This window comes from Sparus aurata, chromosome 7, assembly GCF_900880675.1.
Source record: "Sparus aurata chromosome 7, fSpaAur1.1, whole genome shotgun sequence".
Taxonomy (NCBI): Eukaryota; Metazoa; Chordata; class Actinopteri; order Spariformes; family Sparidae; genus Sparus; species Sparus aurata.
The window spans coordinates 6,786,144-6,805,507 of NC_044193.1; the positions used below are offsets into that span (position 1 = coordinate 6,786,144).

General features: G+C 41.4%; 1 protein-coding gene across 5 annotated transcripts; it reads left to right on the forward strand.

Annotated features, from left to right (window-relative positions):
* Positions 1 to 7,823: 7,823 nt before the first annotated feature.
* On the forward strand, positions 7,824 to 15,991 carry znf217 (zinc finger protein 217). 5 transcript variants are annotated; one of them, XM_030424111.1, is made up of 6 exons: positions 7,824 to 8,047; positions 11,079 to 12,440; positions 12,650 to 12,757; positions 12,843 to 14,240; positions 14,357 to 14,481; positions 14,610 to 15,991. In XM_030424111.1, the coding sequence occupies exons 2-5, from the start codon at positions 11,117 to 11,119 to the stop codon at positions 14,467 to 14,469; spliced, it is 2,943 nt and encodes a 980-aa protein (XP_030279971.1). In that variant the 5' UTR covers positions 7,824 to 8,047; positions 11,079 to 11,116; the 3' UTR covers positions 14,470 to 14,481; positions 14,610 to 15,991. The 5 variants fall into 5 exon arrangements, with proteins under 5 accessions (XP_030279971.1, XP_030279970.1, XP_030279968.1 ...); XM_030424110.1 differs by lacking the exon at positions 7,824 to 8,047 and adding an exon at positions 8,259 to 8,609; XM_030424108.1 differs by lacking the exon at positions 7,824 to 8,047 and adding an exon at positions 8,259 to 8,595.
* The last annotated feature ends 3,373 nt before the right edge of the window (positions 15,992 to 19,364 follow it).

The following is a 19,364-nucleotide window of genomic DNA, read 5'->3' on the forward strand; positions in this document are numbered from 1 at the left end:
GAAAAAGTAAATATGACCAGATTAGATTAGATTCAGTTGTTATTGCGCAGAGTGCTGAGAAAAGAAAAATGCATTCGGCCTCTAAGCAGAGGTGCAAAAAGCAGTTAAGTGCAGAGTGATGTGCATTTATATAGACTCAACCAGGGGCCAACGCTGGTACACCGTGAGGCAGGATTATGTAACTGGATTATGTAATGAGGATACAACAAAAAAGGTAACTGTATCCTGGTAAATTTACAGAAAAGATACATTAAGTAGAAAAGAAGATCACAGGATTACAATTTTTAAAATAAAGAGTGATACACCAGCCTGTAACTGCATCAGTACTTCACAAGTCTCGCACAACATCAATGTGGTCCTCAGTGAAACCAAATACAAGATAAGATTAAACGAAAGTCATGTTAATAATTTTGAATCTCTCTTGTCTTTGTATGCACGTTTGGAATTGAAGTAATCCAAAAGTAACAGAAAGAAAAATCAAGTTAGATTACTTTCATATTGTGATACTTGGATGACATGACTGAGGTAGAGGTCATCAGGTAAAAGTAACGCTCTCAACTTTGCCCACCCTACAGTTCAATTTGGTCCAGCAGATGTTTTCTAGTGAAAGAAATAGATAAATAAAAGTATATCTAAAAAGAAAATTACAATAATGTCTAAGCAGGTTTATTTTCTGTGAGGTAACAACGCTCTTTAAATGTGGAGCAATTAAAGAAACAGTTCATACATAAATGAAAATTCAGAAGTATCTATTCAACCCTGTGCTGATGGAGACTTGGGTGGAGTTTCCGAGCCCACAAAAAAGCAAAACAGTGTTGCAGCTTTCTCTTGAACAACTGAAGCAGATGGGGACTTGTTTTAAAATAAAAACAAAAAGTTGTTGAGGAGAATGCTGCCATCGGTATTAGGGGTCATTAGATAATTACTGGAACTTTAAAGGATCTTGGGATCCTCATACCAGTTTGCATTTTAACAATGGGTGCTAGCTGTAGCCTGTGGCACACCCTAAAGCTTCAGTTTTTGGCCCTTGAACTAAACAATGTGAATACCTGAAGATGTGTTCAGTATGAACAGACGTATAGACTGCAGGTGTAGGTACAAATAATGACAATAGGTTGGCAGAAGTGTTGGGGAAACTACTTTGCAAGCGTAACTTGTAAGACTACAAGTAGTTCAGCCTGGCAGTAGTTTGAACAAATTACATTTCTGCCCCTGGAGAAATGTAGTTTGTAAAACTACTGCTAAAAAAAAAGTAGCTTTAGCAACTACTTATACTCATCATACTCATTTAACTCAGTGTTAAATAAATCAACATATGGTGTATGTGAAACAAAATATAATAGCCTACAAAAAATTCACATGCCAGAAGAAATATGCTCCTCAAAACGAGAGGAAAAAGCCGAAAAATGTCAAAATGATTGTTGTTTTCGGCTTGCAGGGCTCACATGTGAACATGTAGGTCGTGTCTGCAGATGCATCTATATCCAGCATGTACATGCTCAAATATGGCCGTGGTTAGGCTGGCACGTTCGGGGCGCATCGGGGGTAACAGGAGGGTTGTCCATGACGTGCTTGTGCCATATGAGCGCTGCCTTCCTTGGCACAAAGACCCGCCCACTCTGTGAAGCATTTGAGTGCTGCCAGGGCGAGCCAATCAGAGGCAGCGTTGGCTTGGTATGTCACGAAATGTTTCATGCCTTTTTGAAAAAATAAAATAAAACGAAATGTATGTTATAAAGTTCTTTTTTAGATAACAAAATATTTCATGTTATCAGTCAAAATTGTAATTTGTAAACTGAGTAGTTAAACTACAAAAAATGACCCAAAAAGTAGTTGAATTACTTGACGCAGCCCAAAATATGAATGTCGTTTAACTACCAGCAAGTTACAGCAAATTGCAGTTAAGCTATGTAGTTCAACTACATGTAGTTTACGTCTCCCCAACACTGGTTGGCAGTATATACAGAATAAACAGCCAGAGGCAGAGAGTCATCAAATTCTTTCATCATTGACATCCAAGTCAAGCACCAACCCTGTGAGCTAGTTAGTGCAATGTAGGTGTGACCCATGAGTCATAACTTGCCATGCTGGGTGTAGAAGCAAATACACCTCTGTGCCTCGTAAGTCTCACTCCTCCCGGTATTTACTTGTGTGGCTGACAGACAGGTGACAGACAGTTATCTGACAGACCCGGGTGCGGCGCGGGCCATCATTTGTAGCCGACAGACAGAGACGACTGCTGGACATCACCTATGAATACTAATTCATACATTTTTCAGATTCCGCGAGACACCTTAGAGATAAAAGATGTAAGACAAGATCTAAGGAATTGTATATTTCAGGTAGAGGAAGCCCTCAAATCTTCTTTTACCTTTTTATGATGTAATTTCTATGATGGATAGCAGAGTGTGAAGTCTTTGGAAGGATGTGTTTTAGATAGTAATGTCTGAGACCCACCATTCACCCACCATTAAGTGATGAGTCGCGGCCCCCAGAGGCATAACTCACACAGCTCCTTTGTTATCAATGAGACACACTCCTCTTGCATTACCCTCTATAATAGGTGTGATCATTTTAAATTGTGCATCAAAGTAATTGCCGTGGCACTGAAGGAGAAAAAGTGAGGTAGTTCTTGCACCGTATGAGACACGAGGTCCATTGTCTGTCGTTTCCCCCTGAGGGTTGTTTCAAATTAAGATGCAGTGTGAGGGTTTTTTTTTTTTTTTTTTTTTTTTTTGCCAAGTGTATTGCTGGTATGTGCGGAAGAGCTCCGTGTTCATTACCAAACATTAAATCATGTGAAACACTTAACATTATTTTAAAATGAAAACTTTATATTACCCTCACTGAACCTCCGCACCACCAGCTCCTTATGCTGTTATGAAGAAAATTCACTCAGGCTTTTGTGCATCTGGGCGCGAAAAAAGAGACGGTGCAGGCAGAGATAACAGCCGCATGTCCCTACATGCAGGGTGACAGAATTGGAGGCTATTAAAGAAAGGCTTATGTGTGTAATTATGAAGGCAATCAGGCCGGTCAACACCTCCTGCAAAATGACAGGCCGAAATGATGTGGCTTAATAAAATAAAAACAGTTGTGGGCATGAATTTAGCAGCGCAAAACGACTGTACACCGCACATGATCTGCTTGGCCACCATGTTGCAGCAGTTCATCCCAGGACAATGAATGTGACTGTGTGAATGCTCTGAGCTCAGAGGGGGAGGAACAAGGGAACAGTGGGTCGGGAGGCCTGACAGGAGGCCTGCTGTCAGCACTAATGTGCATCACGGCACTGCTCGCCAGTAACAGGTCCGTTCTGTGGGGAAACATCAGGGTGAAACAGCCCCAGTGAGAGGGCGGTTAACACCGACTCCGATCTGATAAAATATAAACATCAGCGGTGAGCTTGCCTGTGCAGGACGCTCTCATTTCACATTAACAGAGGGTGAATCAGCAGGTCCTGCAGGCGCCACATGTGTGTGAAGGAGGCATTCTGATGCAGATGCTCTCGAGTGATTTTGGTTTGTCGGGGAGTGTTACATCCTGCTGGAGGGACAAAAGGCTTCAGCAGTCGGATACCAGACATTCTACAAATGACTTGGGCTATTTTGAAGCTATTCAAAACCCTGAAACATTCACGTTCTGTGCTAAAATATCCGCTTGATATTCAAATAAAAAATGTGATCACGTTTTAACCTCAGTTTTATGATAACACGTCCAACTGTGTGTTGAGAAGAAACATGTTAAAAAAAACTACACTGTAAATTAAGATGTTTAAAGGCTCACTCCGGCTATTTTACACATTTAAGTGTATTAACAGGTTTTGTGAATTAGTGCTGCATATGTGAAAAAGTAGTATGAAGCCTTTTCCGGCTCCAGAGGAAGCTGCATGGAATCTGATAAATTGCCACCAGTGATGTCACTTAGCGGTTGTGTTGCATTGTGGGTAATGTAGGTGTCAAGTGTTGAAAAGCTGATCTAACATCAAACTGCTAAAAAAAACTGTTGGGCTCATTATGGGCAGTTTTTGGCAGCAGAAGCAGACACCACCTTTTTTCTTATTCTGCCTACATTACCCACAATGCAGCGCAGCCCCTGGGTGACACCACAGGAGGCAATTTATCAGATGATCACATGCAGCTTCCTCGAGTAGTAGTAGTAGTAGTAGCAGTTCTCCCCCTGCTCTGTAAACACACTTTAATGTGTACGACTCGTGCAGGCAGCTGTTCACTTTAAATGCCTCCATTTCCTTTTCTGTAGTTGGGTTGCTTCCTGAAAAGTTTGTTTTGCGAGTAGAAACAAACACAGCAAGTTACAGTCGGAAGGTTAGAGTTAGACATGCCCACAAACAGATAACATGCACTGCGCTGCAACGGAAACAGAATGACAAAAGTAAATATGAGTCACAATGAATTTGTTTGCGGCTCAGTCATGAATCAGAATACAGACAATATTATGCAAATCTGAGACTCACTGAACTGTATCTTTAGGACTGGCATGATGAAGTCCATGATCCCCCTCTGCGAGGCTATTTAGACTGATTTTGTGTCTGTATTCAGAGCAAATCTGTCTAAACTGAGGTGTGGTAATCCTAATCTGCCAATTTCCAACATTACATATTTATGTGATTATGTTCTTAGACAGTGTCTGACAGAGGATTTAGGTCAGGAGAGTCATCATGGGGAAATTAATTTCTCCTGGTTTTGATGATCAGAGGAGAAACTGTTGAACTGAAGCAATGTCATATGCTCATGTTTTTACTTGCATATCATTTATCTTATCATCTTATCTTATTTTGCTGAGCAAGCGTGGCTGTCCACTTACATTATATTCTCGTTTTTTTGAAGAATATTAAAAGGTGCACTAGAAGAAAAAGTAAGACTGATTTTTTTAATGCCTAAACAAACTAAATAAACAAACCCTCTTTGTTTTCATGACTGAATAAACCAAATAAATAATCTGACCTTAAAGTACAACATGGTTTCATACTGTTTGCGGCGGACCCTGCCACATTTTTTAGCTTCAAACACTGTTCTTGGGGACCTTATTTTCCTCTGAGAACAGCTTGTTCATTCAGTTATGTCTAATATAAATATTTCTGAGTTTGTAGTATTACCTCATTGATATTGTAAATATTGAAGTTCTGAGTTTCTTCTCCAAGACACAAAGTGCCCCTTTAAGTATTCAGCTCACACAGGGGCCGTACAGACGCCGCTACACCGGCAGCAGAACAAAGAGACTCCCCATCTTTTCTATTTGTCCTCACCGGGGGACCACAAATATGTCAAACATGTGCAGAACTCAGAAAAAGGAATTCTTTTGCCGACTGATAAAAACATTTCTCTGACGATCAACAACACAACAGCTGGTTGCGTTGAATAAACATGACTGGCTTTGGGGGGGGGTGAGAGAGGAGATTATATATTATCAGTGTCTTTCAGGAGCGACACCAGGATTATGAAAGAAGCCGGGCTGTGAATCTGGAGGAGAACAATGCAGTCAGCTGCTCCCGACACGTCAAGACAAAAAGAAGCCACCACAGCCTTCCCCTATTCGCTGAGCCAGTTCCTATCAGGCCTGTCTGTCTGCTGAATACATAATCACTCATTCAAACATTCGGGGGGGTTTGTTCAAAGATGCTACTCTATCTTTAATTAGATTTCACTGGACGCATACGTCCATTCTCCTTTTTCCGCAAGATGTGGGACAACAAGTTTGGACGTCGTGCTAATTTACATTAGCATGAAGTCAAACAACAGGACAAAGTTAACTAAATAAACAATGTTTGCCCACTTGTTGCTGTCATTACCACAACAGAGCAGGAATACCGATGACATAACTGCAATATAATATATGAGTAAAGATAAATATTTGTCTTGTTCAACATCAGAACGTGGTATAAAGTAACTAAGTACATTTACTCAAGTACACTTCTTACAATTTTGAAGTACTTCCCATCCAACAGCTGGATGTACTTTTTAGAAAATCCTATAAAACATAAGACTGCATCAAAAATAACATTCCAGCGATAGACTGTAATGATACAACTCACATAATCAGATCATCCTGCCTAAATACTTTAATACTTTCTGTGCATTTTGTAGCACTGCATCTCTGTAACTATACTTTTATCTGTAATAGTGTACTTGGATTAAAGATACGAGTACTTCCTCCGCACAGACTGTGCTTTTTATGATCTCTCTCGGCAGTTTCATCATCTCGAGGCATCATACTGCTCCTCCAGATTGATCGTCTTTCACAGAGCCTTTGTGGTCACAGAACAATAGGAAATGAGCGGGAGGCCTCAATGTGTCACATGTGGTGCCTTTGATTAACATACTAGACTTGTTTGTGTAACAGGATCTCGGGGTGAGGCGAGAATGCCAAAAAACTGAATCCGAGTGTTTTAGCAGGGGGTATAAAAAAAAAAAAAGAAAATTATCTTAATTTCTGTGGGCAGCACACGCGAGTGATTGAGCCTCGCTGATGCAAAACACACACGGGGATGTCTTCATTTGCACTCGGGAGGACACTTTGTTTAACGCGCAGTTTGACCAGATTTGAACTGACAAAATAAAAACATTTGAGGATGCTAAAACGACAGGCACGTGATCTCGACATTTGCGCCCTGCTTGTAAACACATTCTTCACTGGTGAAGCCTTGCCTGCCGAACCTGCGCTTCTGCTCGTGCATTGTGCTGACCTGTTTGGTGACAGCAATAATCCCGAAACAATTATTAATATAACAGTATCGGGCTCAACAGTCCTAATGAGCCTGAGCAACAGGCAGGATGAGGCAACAGCCCAGGCCTGATGTGAGAGGTTTGACTTCTTCTTCCAGTCTTTGTTCACTGTTCTGCCTCTGGGAGTGGTTTCTGATAAAAGTTATTTTTTCTTTTTCCTCTCTATGAGGCATAGCTGCCATTCAGGAGAAGGGTGTGTGTGTGTGTGTGTGTGTGTGTGTGTGACTCAGTGCAGTGTACGCTGGAATCTACTGAATATCCTCATTGATCGTGGATGTATAGCTTTAAACTACAACCGCTGCCTGTTGTCTCCACAGAAGGGTGGAGGAGGGGCTGTTATTTAACTTCACAGCTTGTGGGTGCTACTGTAGGTGATGCTCTCTATCTATAGAAAATATCAGCAGCACCGGTTTCTGAGTTGAGCCATCGACATAATTTAGCATTATTATATAGCCTGACATATGTTGTAATAGGCAGTAGAAAGCATCTCCCTTGTATTTATAGGGGCGTTATGTAGTTTTGGATCATTCTTTATATTTAAGATAGTAATGAGGTGATAGTACGAACTCAGATATATTTTTTATTTCTTAACTGAATAAACAAGCCGTTTTCAGGGAAGAAAGATGAGAAGGCGGCAGGGTCCGCCAAATGCAAACAAAGTAAGTAAAAACAGTATGAAATGAAATGAAAACAAAGACAGTTTTGTTTATTTAACTTGTTTAGTCAGTGAAGAAATGTTATCTTCTCCCCCAAAACTACACAGTGCACCTTTTAAGAACATGTTTAAATCAAATGTGAGTTTATGTGACAGCTCATCGAATAAATGGGACATAAAAAAAAAAAGTGTCCACGCTTTCACATAGTGAAATAGGAAGAAGGGCTGAAATCTCTCATGACTCAACCAACCTGCTTCTGCAAACACCCTCATGTTACTGTGAAAAAAAAAAAAAAAAAAAAAAAAAGTTTGAGGCACCCCTCCCCCATCCCCACATGGTGGCTGATGCGTGACGCGAGAACGTGGAATAAAAGGGCTACACCTCAAGTAGGTTTTCAATGCAGTGAATCAAAACCTGAACGTTGCGTGGGCCTGTGGTGACACCAGTCAGAACCGGAGCCGAGCCCATTTTATCTTTTATATATAAATATATTCATTAAAGCAGATTTAGACAGGTGAACTTGAAGTGAGTGAACTAAACAGGGAAATAAAAGAAGTTAATATTAGATGTGACTGTATGGGAGACTCATCCAGAGCAAAGGCAACATGACAGTGACTGAAGGCTGTCAGAACATACCTGTCCACGCAGGTGAGTAGCTGGGCTGCCTTTTCTAAAATACATATATTATACAAACTGCATGTTTTTCTTTTTCTTTTTTTTTTAAATCTATATTTATATATAGATAAAGTCATAGTTATGTGCTCGGTCCCGGTCGGGTTATTCGCGACCACGTGACCGCCGTGTGGAGGCTTTTGAGGGGCGCCGTGCACGCGCTCCATCTTCCCTTTGAGAAGCAGTTGGGAGAGCGCGCGCCTCGGAGCTCAACAGCTGCACAGTGAGGACGAGTATGGCTCAAACAAATTGAAATAGGTGAGCTGTCCACCACCACCACCAGCACCAGCAGCACCACCACCATCACCAGCAGCAGCTCCACCTTCACCTCCACCAACGCGTTCGCTGTCGTGAATTAAAAAAAAAAGAAGAAGAAGAAGAAGAAGAAGAAGCGACTCCCAGAACAGAAACCCTTGAGTCCAGGTCGCTCGTAGTATCCCCCCTTCCTCCTCCTCCTCCTTCTCCACCACCACCTCCTCCTCCTCCTCCGTGTGTGTCATTATTAATCCGGAAACTCTCAGTTGGTAGGTATTGTTCGGTGAGTTCCTAACAAGAGTCGTAAAAGAGAAAAAAGTCGTGACGGTTTTGTAAGTTCGCGAACGTTAACGTCGTCTAGGGGGGAGAGAGTCCGCAAGCTCGACAGAACTTCGGCGACGTTAGCCTGTCGTCAATTGAAGTGAAGTGGAGTGAAGAAGTGAAGTTGCTCATCGTGGCTGTATTAAAAAAAAAAAAAAAAAAAAAAAGCTCCGAAAAAATCAATAAGCAAGCGACGTGAGTACACAAGATTTTGCAACCCGAGAAAAGTAACGTAAATCCCCCAAACACCCGAAACTACATTGAGAAGTGACCGTTTGTTTAGCTGATTGTTAGCTAGCTGAACTCTTGTCAGCTAACTATCATGACTGAGAGGCTTGTTGATTTGTGGTCGCTCCAAAGAAGAGAAAGCAACAAGACAAACCTCGTGTTCTGCTTGTTATGCACGTATAGAAATGTAATAAGCCTGTCCATCGACTGTCGAGTTAATTAGTTGTGAGCTTTTTTTGTTTTAACAGTGTAAAGTAACATTAGTGGGGGTTTTAAATGTGCTGGATACTGCCTCTGGAAACATGTGTATGTGTGTTTGCTCACTCCAAAACAAGCTATAGAGAACATAGTTAATGGGGTCAGCATGTTAAGACAACTTAAAGTTTATATTATTTAGGAGAATTGGGGTGATTTACTGGAAAATGACTGCTTTAACAGTTGGGATTTCCCCTTTTTATCAACCACATCGCCCAGTTGTGCCTCTGTGTTGGTGATGTCATGTGCATTGATTAGATTACACCACTCAAAATTAGTTAGGGATGTTGGGATACTGGAGTGGTTCACTTGAGTGTTCATTCTGTGACATATCTGATAGTTTGTTTTGTGTTTTGTGAATATTCTTTGCTCCCTGAATAGAATGCGACACATTTCATTTGACTTTTATTGCGTATGTGCAGCCATCCCAATATCCCTGACTGAATTTGAGTAGTGTAAACTTAAAAAAAAAACTTGTATAAACACCGAGATGCTACATCAGGCTGTGGTATGCTTTCACTGTTGGCACAGCGCCTTTAAAACTTGCTGATCCAGTTGCTCCACTCTTGTCTCTGTCAAGTTGAGTGTCATCTGAATGTCTTTTCCAAGAAGTTCATGGTGCATGGTGAAAGACTTACTGTGACAAAACAAGAAGGAGGTATTCCCAGTGGTCTCAAAACAAAACAAAACTTCCACCTGGAGCCAAGCACTGTAAATGTGCGATGTGAGTCAAACAAGGCAGCCAAAGGATTGTCGGCTAGTGTAACTTGCAACCAAATTTCCCTTGGACACAACGGTGCACCATTTTAACTTTTTTTTTTGTTGCCTTTATTGCCATTTCTAGAAGGTAAAACATGCGGAAAACGTACTTGCACCCATATTCCTGTTCAGAATCATTCAATTAATGTGATAAGAAATTAATTAAAAATTTATTATTGGTGCAACCAGTGTAAGAAGTTAGTCAGGAGACCATGAGGTGTCTGGCTGTTGTTAATTGTTTTTAGTGCATGTGACATTTCTCAAGTTTCATTTTTGGGTTTAACAAGCAAAGATAGTTGTAAAGTGAGAAGTTAAAGAAGACCAGACCATTGTTTAATATTACTTTTAATAGTTTAATGTACTAATATTTAAATACATTTATATTCAACTTCAGTTTCTTGTTTTATAATCAATAGTGTCTATTAACATTTAGGGCTGCACGATATGGAAAAAAAATATCAAATTGTGACAATTTCTGACAGATACTGGGATTTCGATATGAGTCACAATTAGTGGAAATGCATTTTTTATTATAATTTAAATTTTCACTGAAAAAAACTATTGAAACTGTATTTATATGACAAACAAACGCACCTGGAGGCCAACATTTTAAGTCCAGGAGATCTCAGCAGCACTTCTATGTTTCATTATAATTTGTTTTTCTTTTTTTTTTATTTTTTTATTTTTTTTTTTTATACACATTTTACCTTTTTATCACATAATTGAAGCTTCTTGTTATTTGAATATTGCACTTAGCCTTATTGCTATTTTGATACGAGCCGATTAATTGTGCAGTCCTATAATTGATTGTCATTTTGAAGTAATGTAGTTCACAAACTTATTGTTGTTTTTATCAAAAATGTGAGCTGGAAAGACGGTATGAACCTATACATTAAGTAACTATAATATCAAGTCAGCCAAATTCTGTAGCTGATTTCTCACAGACTGAGCTTAATATATAAACTAAGGTATAAATATGTTTTATCAGTGGCCAGAGGAAATGAGTTGTCTGTGCAGTTGATTGCTAAAAAGATACATTTCCTGTTTCAGTGTAAGGGAAGACAACTCTCTCTATGTGGTTTATTTTAAACTGATATTTATCTCTAGTTAGGTTGTAGCTACCTGACTTGTTTTTGTAATCAGCATTGCCTAAAGACACTTTTTCCCTTTTTTTTTTTTTTTTTTACAGGTTGGTAGTCATCTGAACAGTGTGAGCAGCAGAGGACAATGCCGACTCACTCGTTGCTGCCGTGTGTGGAGAGCCCCGATGGACTTGCTCAAGATATTCTTATTAGTAACAATGCTAGCATCCCCGGGCCTGTCTCTAGCAAGACACCACACACCACCTACTCAGAAAAGGCTGCGTTGCAACCCGGAGGAAGCGTACCATTATCTTGTATGTTCTGTGATCAGACCTTCATGCATCAGGATGAGCTGGGACCCCATGTATTAACACAGCACCCCACCACTTTCTTTGAACCGGCTGTGCTTCGAGTTGAAGCAGAATTCAGGATCCCAGGAGAGAGACCCCGGCCGAAACCAAGCAGCCTCCCTGTGGAAAAAGAGGAGGTTCACAGCTGTATTGTGTGTGGTCAGGTTTCACAAGATGCCAGTGAGCTGGAGACCCACATGAGGAAACATAAAGACTACTTTACTTACTGCTGCAATGTGTGTGGGCGGCGGTTCAGAGAGCCCTGGTTCCTTAAGAATCACATGAAGATGCATGTTAAACCAGGACCAAAAAGCAAGGCCCAGCAAGACCTGGAGACCCCTGCCACAGTCAATGGCGTCGTCCAAGACACTAATCCAGAACCTGTAGTCACACTTTACAAAATGTGCATGGTTTGTGGCTTTTTCTTTCCAGACCATGAAAGTTTGGTCGAACATAGTAAAGTACATAATCGAGAGGTGGAGCCTGGCAAAGATAAAGACAAGGAGAACATGGACGGCACTACTGAATCCCTTACCAAACGGGAAACATTTCTTCATGGTCTAAAACTACAGCCTCGCTCTACAGAAAATAATTTGCAACCTGAGAGATCATCAAAATGGATTCCCCAGCTGGATCCCTTTAACACATATCAGGCCTGGCAACTTGCTACAAAGGGCAAGATAGCAGTCGGTCCAAATACTACTAAAGATATTGGTCAGGAAGCCAGCACAGACAATGAGGAATGTGGCTCTGATAAGGAGGAGTTGAGTAATATTTGGTCTGAAGGACAAGGAGACAAAGCTACAAAAGAGGTCCTTGGGAGGGAGCTCCGGTCTCAGCAGCAGACTGTGATGGAAAACTCAGCACCGCAGCGGAGGTCTCTAATGCAGAAAGATAAGGACAAAGAAAGGCCGACCACTTGTGAGGAATGTCAGAGAACCTTCAGGACCTATCACCAGTTAGTTCTCCACTCCAGGGTCCATAAACGCGAGAGAGGTGGAGGAGAGAGTCCAACCTCTGTTGATGGAAAGCTGTCAAGAGCAGGCTCATTTGAGCATGCGGAAGAAGGGTTGGAGGAGGGCTTTGACGAAGCAGCATTGGCAGAAAACATGGGTGCAGGTACATTTAAGAGCCAATTACACGCTTGTGCTTCATTCATACTGTCATAATTGTGATTTAGGAATCATTTTACATAATAAGCTATGTTACCAAGTGCTCCCTCTGCTGATTGGAGGGATAATTACACCAGGTTTTTGTGATTTTTATTTTTTTTTATTTTGTAATTTTCCTTTATATGTATTTATGTATGCATTTGTTTGTTTTCAAAGGTGAAGATGGTTTTGATCGATCAAAGGTCAGATCAAAAGAATGCAGTTACTGTGGCAAATCATTCCGATCAAGCTATTACCTCACAGTTCATCTGAGGACCCACACAGGTATATTAAACACAGTTGGCTTCAATGGTAATATATATGCGGCTTATGCAGCAGGTCTAATTCTGTTTGCTTTTGACTGTTTCAGGTGAAAAACCGTTTAAGTGTGCCTACTGTGACTACGCTGCAGCCCAGAAGACTTCACTGAAATATCACCTGGATCGGCGCCACAAGGACAAACCTTATGTAGACATTCCCAGCAGACCCGTGCCTTTAATGCCCTCTCCTAATGGTAGAAAACATGGACATGACAGTGAAAGTCCTGCTCCAAATAGACCCACACTTTGGGCTTCTGGAGCAAGATCGTGCAGCAGTGGAACACCAGAGGACGGATTTGATAGCATAGGGAGCAAGCTTAGCAAACCACTCGTCCAGGTGAATGCTGAGTGTGAGAAATTAATTGCCAAGTCTGCTTACTCCCCGATTGATGATGTCGTAAAGTGCCCCGTACCTGTTAATCTGAAGATTGAAAAGGAGGAGATAAAAAGCGAGAACTGTGAGGCCCCATTAAATCTGTCCCTAAAAGTGTCTATCTCCATCCCTGCCAGTGCAGAACCCAGACATGCTTTAATTCCAATTGCCTGTTCGTTTTGTGCATATAAAACCATGTACCCAGAGGTTCTGATGATGCACAAAAAGCTGACCCATAAAGACAAGTCAGACAGTACGAAAAAGAATGGACTTGTAAGCATTTTGAAACAGAAACGATTCACAGGTTGTCCCCCCGCGCTTGATGGGAAAGATGTCGCCCCACTTCCGATGTTTGACCGTCGCCACCCTCGTCGGACCAAGTCCCCGCTTCGTCAACCAGCAAAACCACAAGAAAAGACTTTTGTTAACCCACCCCCTGCTCCAAAACGGTCCCCTGTCCATGCACCCCAACACGATGGTATCCAAGAGACCCAGCGAGAGAGACCTCAGAGGCCTAATGTTGATCCACTTCCCAGTCAGGAATTCTCCAGGTATACAGAGCTCCTGAGGAAATCCAACACAGGAAGCAAGTATGTCTTGGACCGTCCAGGCCCCCCAGACAGAGTGGGCATTGGTGAGAGGAGTTACCCAGCCAGAAATGGTGTCATTTGGCACTCAGACGCTGCCAGGTTGTGCCTGTCGAGCCGATTTGGGAGCCTCCCCCAGATGGACTTTGGTGAACCTTCCAGCAAGAGATTAAAGTATTCTGTACCTCCAGGCAGGGAAGCTGACACCGGTGAGAAGCCTGGCTTTAGAGGAGCAGCAGGTGATGGATCCAGCAGGCTGCTTATCTCAGGGAGAAGTGTTAAAACCACATCACAAGGGTCGGGTCCGTCCGCAGTGTCGGAGAACTTGGGACCTTTGAAGGCTACATCTACAGCGATCGGAGGAAGTCTGGACACTGAGTGGGGCATGATGAACCTCCTGCGCTCCTACACGCCCAGTGACCTGGCTTCTCTGTATCACAGCACACCAACCAATCCCTGTCATGGAGGACTGGCCAACCCAAGAGCAGGTACGTATTAGATTAGGAGAGGTATATACAGTAGAAGAGTTTTTATTCAAACTAGGCTATTATATATCTGCATACTCTAGCAGTTTGTAAAGTTAACAATAAAGATGTTTTCTCAGGGGGCAGAACTGTGCTGTACCAACACTTACCAAGTCTGCCCAACCTTCAGAGGAGAGACCCCTCAGGCCTTTTCCCTAACCAACGCTATGGGACCACTGACAAAAGTACCTAATGTGGCACCAAGGTAAAGGGCTGAAAAGTCTTTTGAAGTACATAAAAACAGAGCTTCCTTTTCACTTTCAAACCCCGACAGGGACCTTTTTGAAAACTTGTACCTTGTACATAAAAAGTATCTCTTTTCCTTCTCTCTAGATTTGAACTGTGCTGCTACCTTATTTTGGACAACCTCTTGAAATGTTTGTTTAATTGTACAGATGGTTTGTGCTCAAAAGTCTAATCTCCCCCTAATTTAATAGCATTTCATTAGACGGAAATTTATTTGCATTTCAGAGACCTTTGGTGAACATTTGTTTTCTTGTTTTAACGGAAAAGTGCAGATCACCTCTCTCTGAAGATATTCCACTGGTGTGCACTCTTTTCTACTTAAAATTGTCAATCCATGTTTGACCCACTCTAACCTTCAGATATCTGTAAGTGTCTATGACATAACAGTAAATTGTGTATGTGGGATTACAAAAATGTATATCTGTAAGCTTTCGGTACATAAAAATTGTATTAAGCAAAAACGTAAGAAATCTAATTTGTGTGAGAAATTGCTGCTCTGGTCAATTAACTGCTGATGTCCAGACCGTAATTAAGCACTATTCTTTTTTTTTTATTTTCCAAGGCACTGAAGGGTGTGGGTGTTTTTGTCTGTGAATATCTTGATGGCTTCGGCCCAGTGGTTTACAAACAGGCCACAGTTACAAGTCCTGTGTATTTCTGAATTGGTCTACCTCATTTTGTGCTCTAGACTGTTACGTTTGTTTAAAGCTGCTGCAGCTATCGTGTCAGCTGAGTCTCTACACCCAGCCGTCTATCAACTACAGACAGATGTGTTGAGTTAGAGTATAACTAGATGGACTGTGTGTTGGTCAGGCACCACATGAAGCTCATCTGGTGACAGAACTGCTGAGGCCATATCGACCCTATGGCGCATGATTGACTGTAACACAATATGGGTTGTGGATTTCTTTGATACACTTTGTATTTACAAGCCGAGTTTTAAACACAGAACAGACTTTGTGGTTATTTTTTGTCCTTGAGTCGATCATCTGCTTTAGTGGTGCCTCCGTAAGCTGGAAAATGTACCAAATTTCAGAGTTCTATTTGTGTATTAAAAGGTTATGCTGGATTATTTGGACTACGCATTTAATCACTATTCAGGAGTTTGTTTTTATTATGCAGAGTCTTGAAAGTGTTGTTGTGTTTCAGGTGTCAGCAGTCAGTCCCAGCTAGTCATCAAGCAACCATTTAAATGTGGTATGACTGTGTGGTTAGAAAAAAGTACAAAAGCAGCTATGTTAATAATGGCTCAAGCGATTAATTACACACTGTGAACAAGAAGTCTCAGGTTAACTCATCTGTTGTGTAATTGAGTATTTTTGCCACATTGAAAAAGGCTTGGGTTAAGTTATTTCTTTTTGTTGTTGTTTGATATTCACTTAACGTTTACTTGTGTAAAAATGAAAATATTGTTTGAGATCTGTATGACACATTTCAATAATAAAGTGAGAGCGAAAAGTTCTTGGGCATTTTTTGGTTCCTCATTGTGTTGGCACCTGACCACAAACAGTCTACCAAGCGCAGAATGCAGATTTAGCTGCAGTTCAAAGATAGAAAATGTAAGTTCCTTGGGGAAACATAGTTGATTATTGAGTGTCAACCTCAGATTGTCCAGTACTGACGCTTTGGGTTAGTGTCTCTGGCCTGAAGCCAACAAAACACATTATGACGGAGGGAGGACTCTCAACAATCAATTATCTTTCCCCAGGAAGTTTTGCTGAAGGCCCTTAAATGCATTCAGTGGTTATAAAAAGTACCCATAAATAGAGTAGTCGAGTAAAAGAAAAAGGCATGAAGTTGTAGTAAATGTAATGAAGTATCAAATATCTTCTGGCAACTCTGTTTTGAAGCCGGGTCCGCCACATATAAACAAAGTAAAACGGAATGAAATTGTGTTGTCCTTTTAAAGTCAGTTTGTTTATGAAGTCATGAAAACAAAGAGTATTGATTTTAATACACAGTCAATGAATATCTTTTTCTTCTGATTACAATTTCTTTAAATTGAAAATGTACCATTGTTAAAAATGTGCAAGTAGATTTAGATCTGGATTGCTGACAAGCATTTGGTGAACAGTCCCTTTCCTTGTTAATGACTCAGATTGGCCACTAGATGGCAGTATTTACAAAGTCTAAATTTAAACCTTGTCAGATTGTGGTTTTAAAGCCATGCATGTTCAACCTGAATAGAATCAGACCTATGTAGTTAAGTTAGTTATGATACATCCATATATCACGGACAGGTTGAGAATGAAATTACAGAGCTGCAGTGCAAAATACCAGAGTGTTTATTAGCCTTGACACAATTAGAAACTGTATTTGAAAAGAGCTCTATTTGTTTTTCCCACCCACACTAATGATTATGCTGCGCCTGTGGTCACACCCTAATTGGTCGTGTCACACAGGTGTTGCCTATCAGCTGTCAAAGGCAAACACACCTGGTATGACATCAGCGGAGCGGCTGAAAGTTTTAAACACAGCCGTGCTGCTTTGTGATTCCGTGAGCATTTTACGCCTTGGAAAAAGCTTCCTGAGAGAAGTTTGGTAATGGCTTCTACATCTGCAAGACATGAGCGCACCATTGTTGAATTTCTCCATATCCACACACACACACACATATACACACGGAGCAGACTGACAAAACCTATCACAACGGTGCATTCTGTAAACAACAAATTGCAAGAGACAATCTTCAGCACATTGAACACTTTAAACTTTGATTCCGACCCCCCTCCTCCTCCCTTTTTGAGTAGACCACATCTGTTTGCTGTCTGTTCCCCTGGGCCAGCACTGTGTAATCTATTGCATTAGCTCACATTAGTGCATATCGCCCATGGGCCTTGGTAATCACAAACGCAAAATGAGCATTTCACTTAGCATCACCCTCATATTCCCCCACACTGTGGCAAACTTAGTGCAAGCGCGTGGCAGAGAGCGCCAAGTCGACAACAGCTTATGACATGCATCCCGTTACTCTCAATCCCCGTGTCCAGAACGCTGCGAGGGTTTTCATGTCAAATGTCCCCGTGATAGGCAAAGATACACTTTGAATTTTCTCTCTGTTTATTTCACTGGTCTGAATGTTTTTTTCTCTGTAATTTGAAGGCCTGGAGAAGTGCTAGATTTTGTGCATTTCTGCCAGAAATGTGTCCTGACATTTACCTATGTCTTTATTCCTTGCAGACGATTGGTACTGCAGGCCTCCCCTTCATTAAACTGCATCTTCGCAGGGCACACAGGAGCCTTAGATAATGTGTGATTTGATACAGTAATTTTTTTACTTAATTTATTTGACCACATCTTGCGTTTTTCTTCCTTAATGCCACGTTTCATCGCCAGTCATGCACAGAGATTTAAGGCCAATCCAAGAAATTGTTCATGTCTCATGCAAATACACATGGGATCTTTTTTTTTTTGTTTGTCAGAATGCATTGGCATGAACCACCTGAGGTCTTCACGGCTCCTTATCGAGTTTCTTTCATCTCATTAGGTTTTGTGTGATAAGGATTCGTGCAGCAGCCATTTTAGCGCACAATCCAGTACACAAATGGCATTTTATGCTTGCGTTGCCATCCATTAATCTGCTCAGAGTGTTTGGCTTGAGAAGAGGTTATGTTTAGCTGAAACATTTATCTGTGACTGAAGATGTGCTTAGCAATTCCACCCCTTCCTCTTTCTCTCCAGTAGTATGACGATCAAATCTCCTACCTCCCCTCCCTCCTTGTAAAGTAAACTTCATGTTTTTCTCCATCCCCTTAAGTGCTCTCTCCTCTTATTTTCAGTCCTTTCATCACTCATAATTGTTGCCTCCAGATTGTCAACTTGCATGAATTAGCAATTGGGCCAACAAAGCGGATACGGTCAATTGTTGAATATCCTGTCAGAATTTGAGGCAGAAAGTCTGCTCTGGCTGTGATTGCTCATCATCGTCACCCCATTCCTCTGAGGAAGAGGAGCAATGTAATGGTTCCCACAAAAACAGCCCCTGGCCTTAGGAAAGGGATTTGGGTGTCTGGAGACAACAGGGGCCATATGGAGCGGGCTGAGATAGCAAGGCACATGTACAGAATAATGGATGACGTGTCATGTTTCATGTTGCTGAGAAGCCATCAAGAGACTTGGTTTGGGGAAATCAAAAGGCTCACATACAGCAAAAGCGACTGTTGGACCATTTAGCATTTTTTGTTTATTTTTATGTTGGGTGAGTGCTGAACATCGATATAGCCTTGAAAAATGTGTTGTTCTATTTTCAGTGCCTTTTGGTCTGCGGAGGTTATTTGGGAGTAAACAGATGATGATTCTGGTTGGCTTTTAGGCTAAAACATGAGATCATAGCAGACAGATTTAACAGCACAACAACGTGTTTCTGAAAAGAAACATTTCAGCCGGTCCTCACCAGAGAAATCCTTCATGCAAGGAGCTTATTAAGACACGTATTAACAATTAGGCGGACACCACGAGTGGCTGTAGTAATTAGGACGAGAGCAGAGGCAGCCGAGTTGTTGCGATAAAATGTTTGCACTTAACATTTCTGCAATCCACTGATACTTTCACACTGTCTGTGTCATACATACTGAACTGACCTTATATAATATGTGTAATTCCAAGTTCAAATTACATGTTTATGACCTGACTTTCATAGTGGGAGGTGGAGGGTGGTAAAATTAAGCGAGAAGACTTGCCAAGCCAGTTACCGCTGTTCGAGACTCGGTTTCAACATTTGTAAGCGTGACGCCACTGGAAATTGTCATGAGACCGTGAGACAATTAACAATTTTCCAGCTCTGTTTGTGGCAACTTAACAAAAGGATATTTTTGATGGGAAGTTGGGGAATCTCCAGCGCTG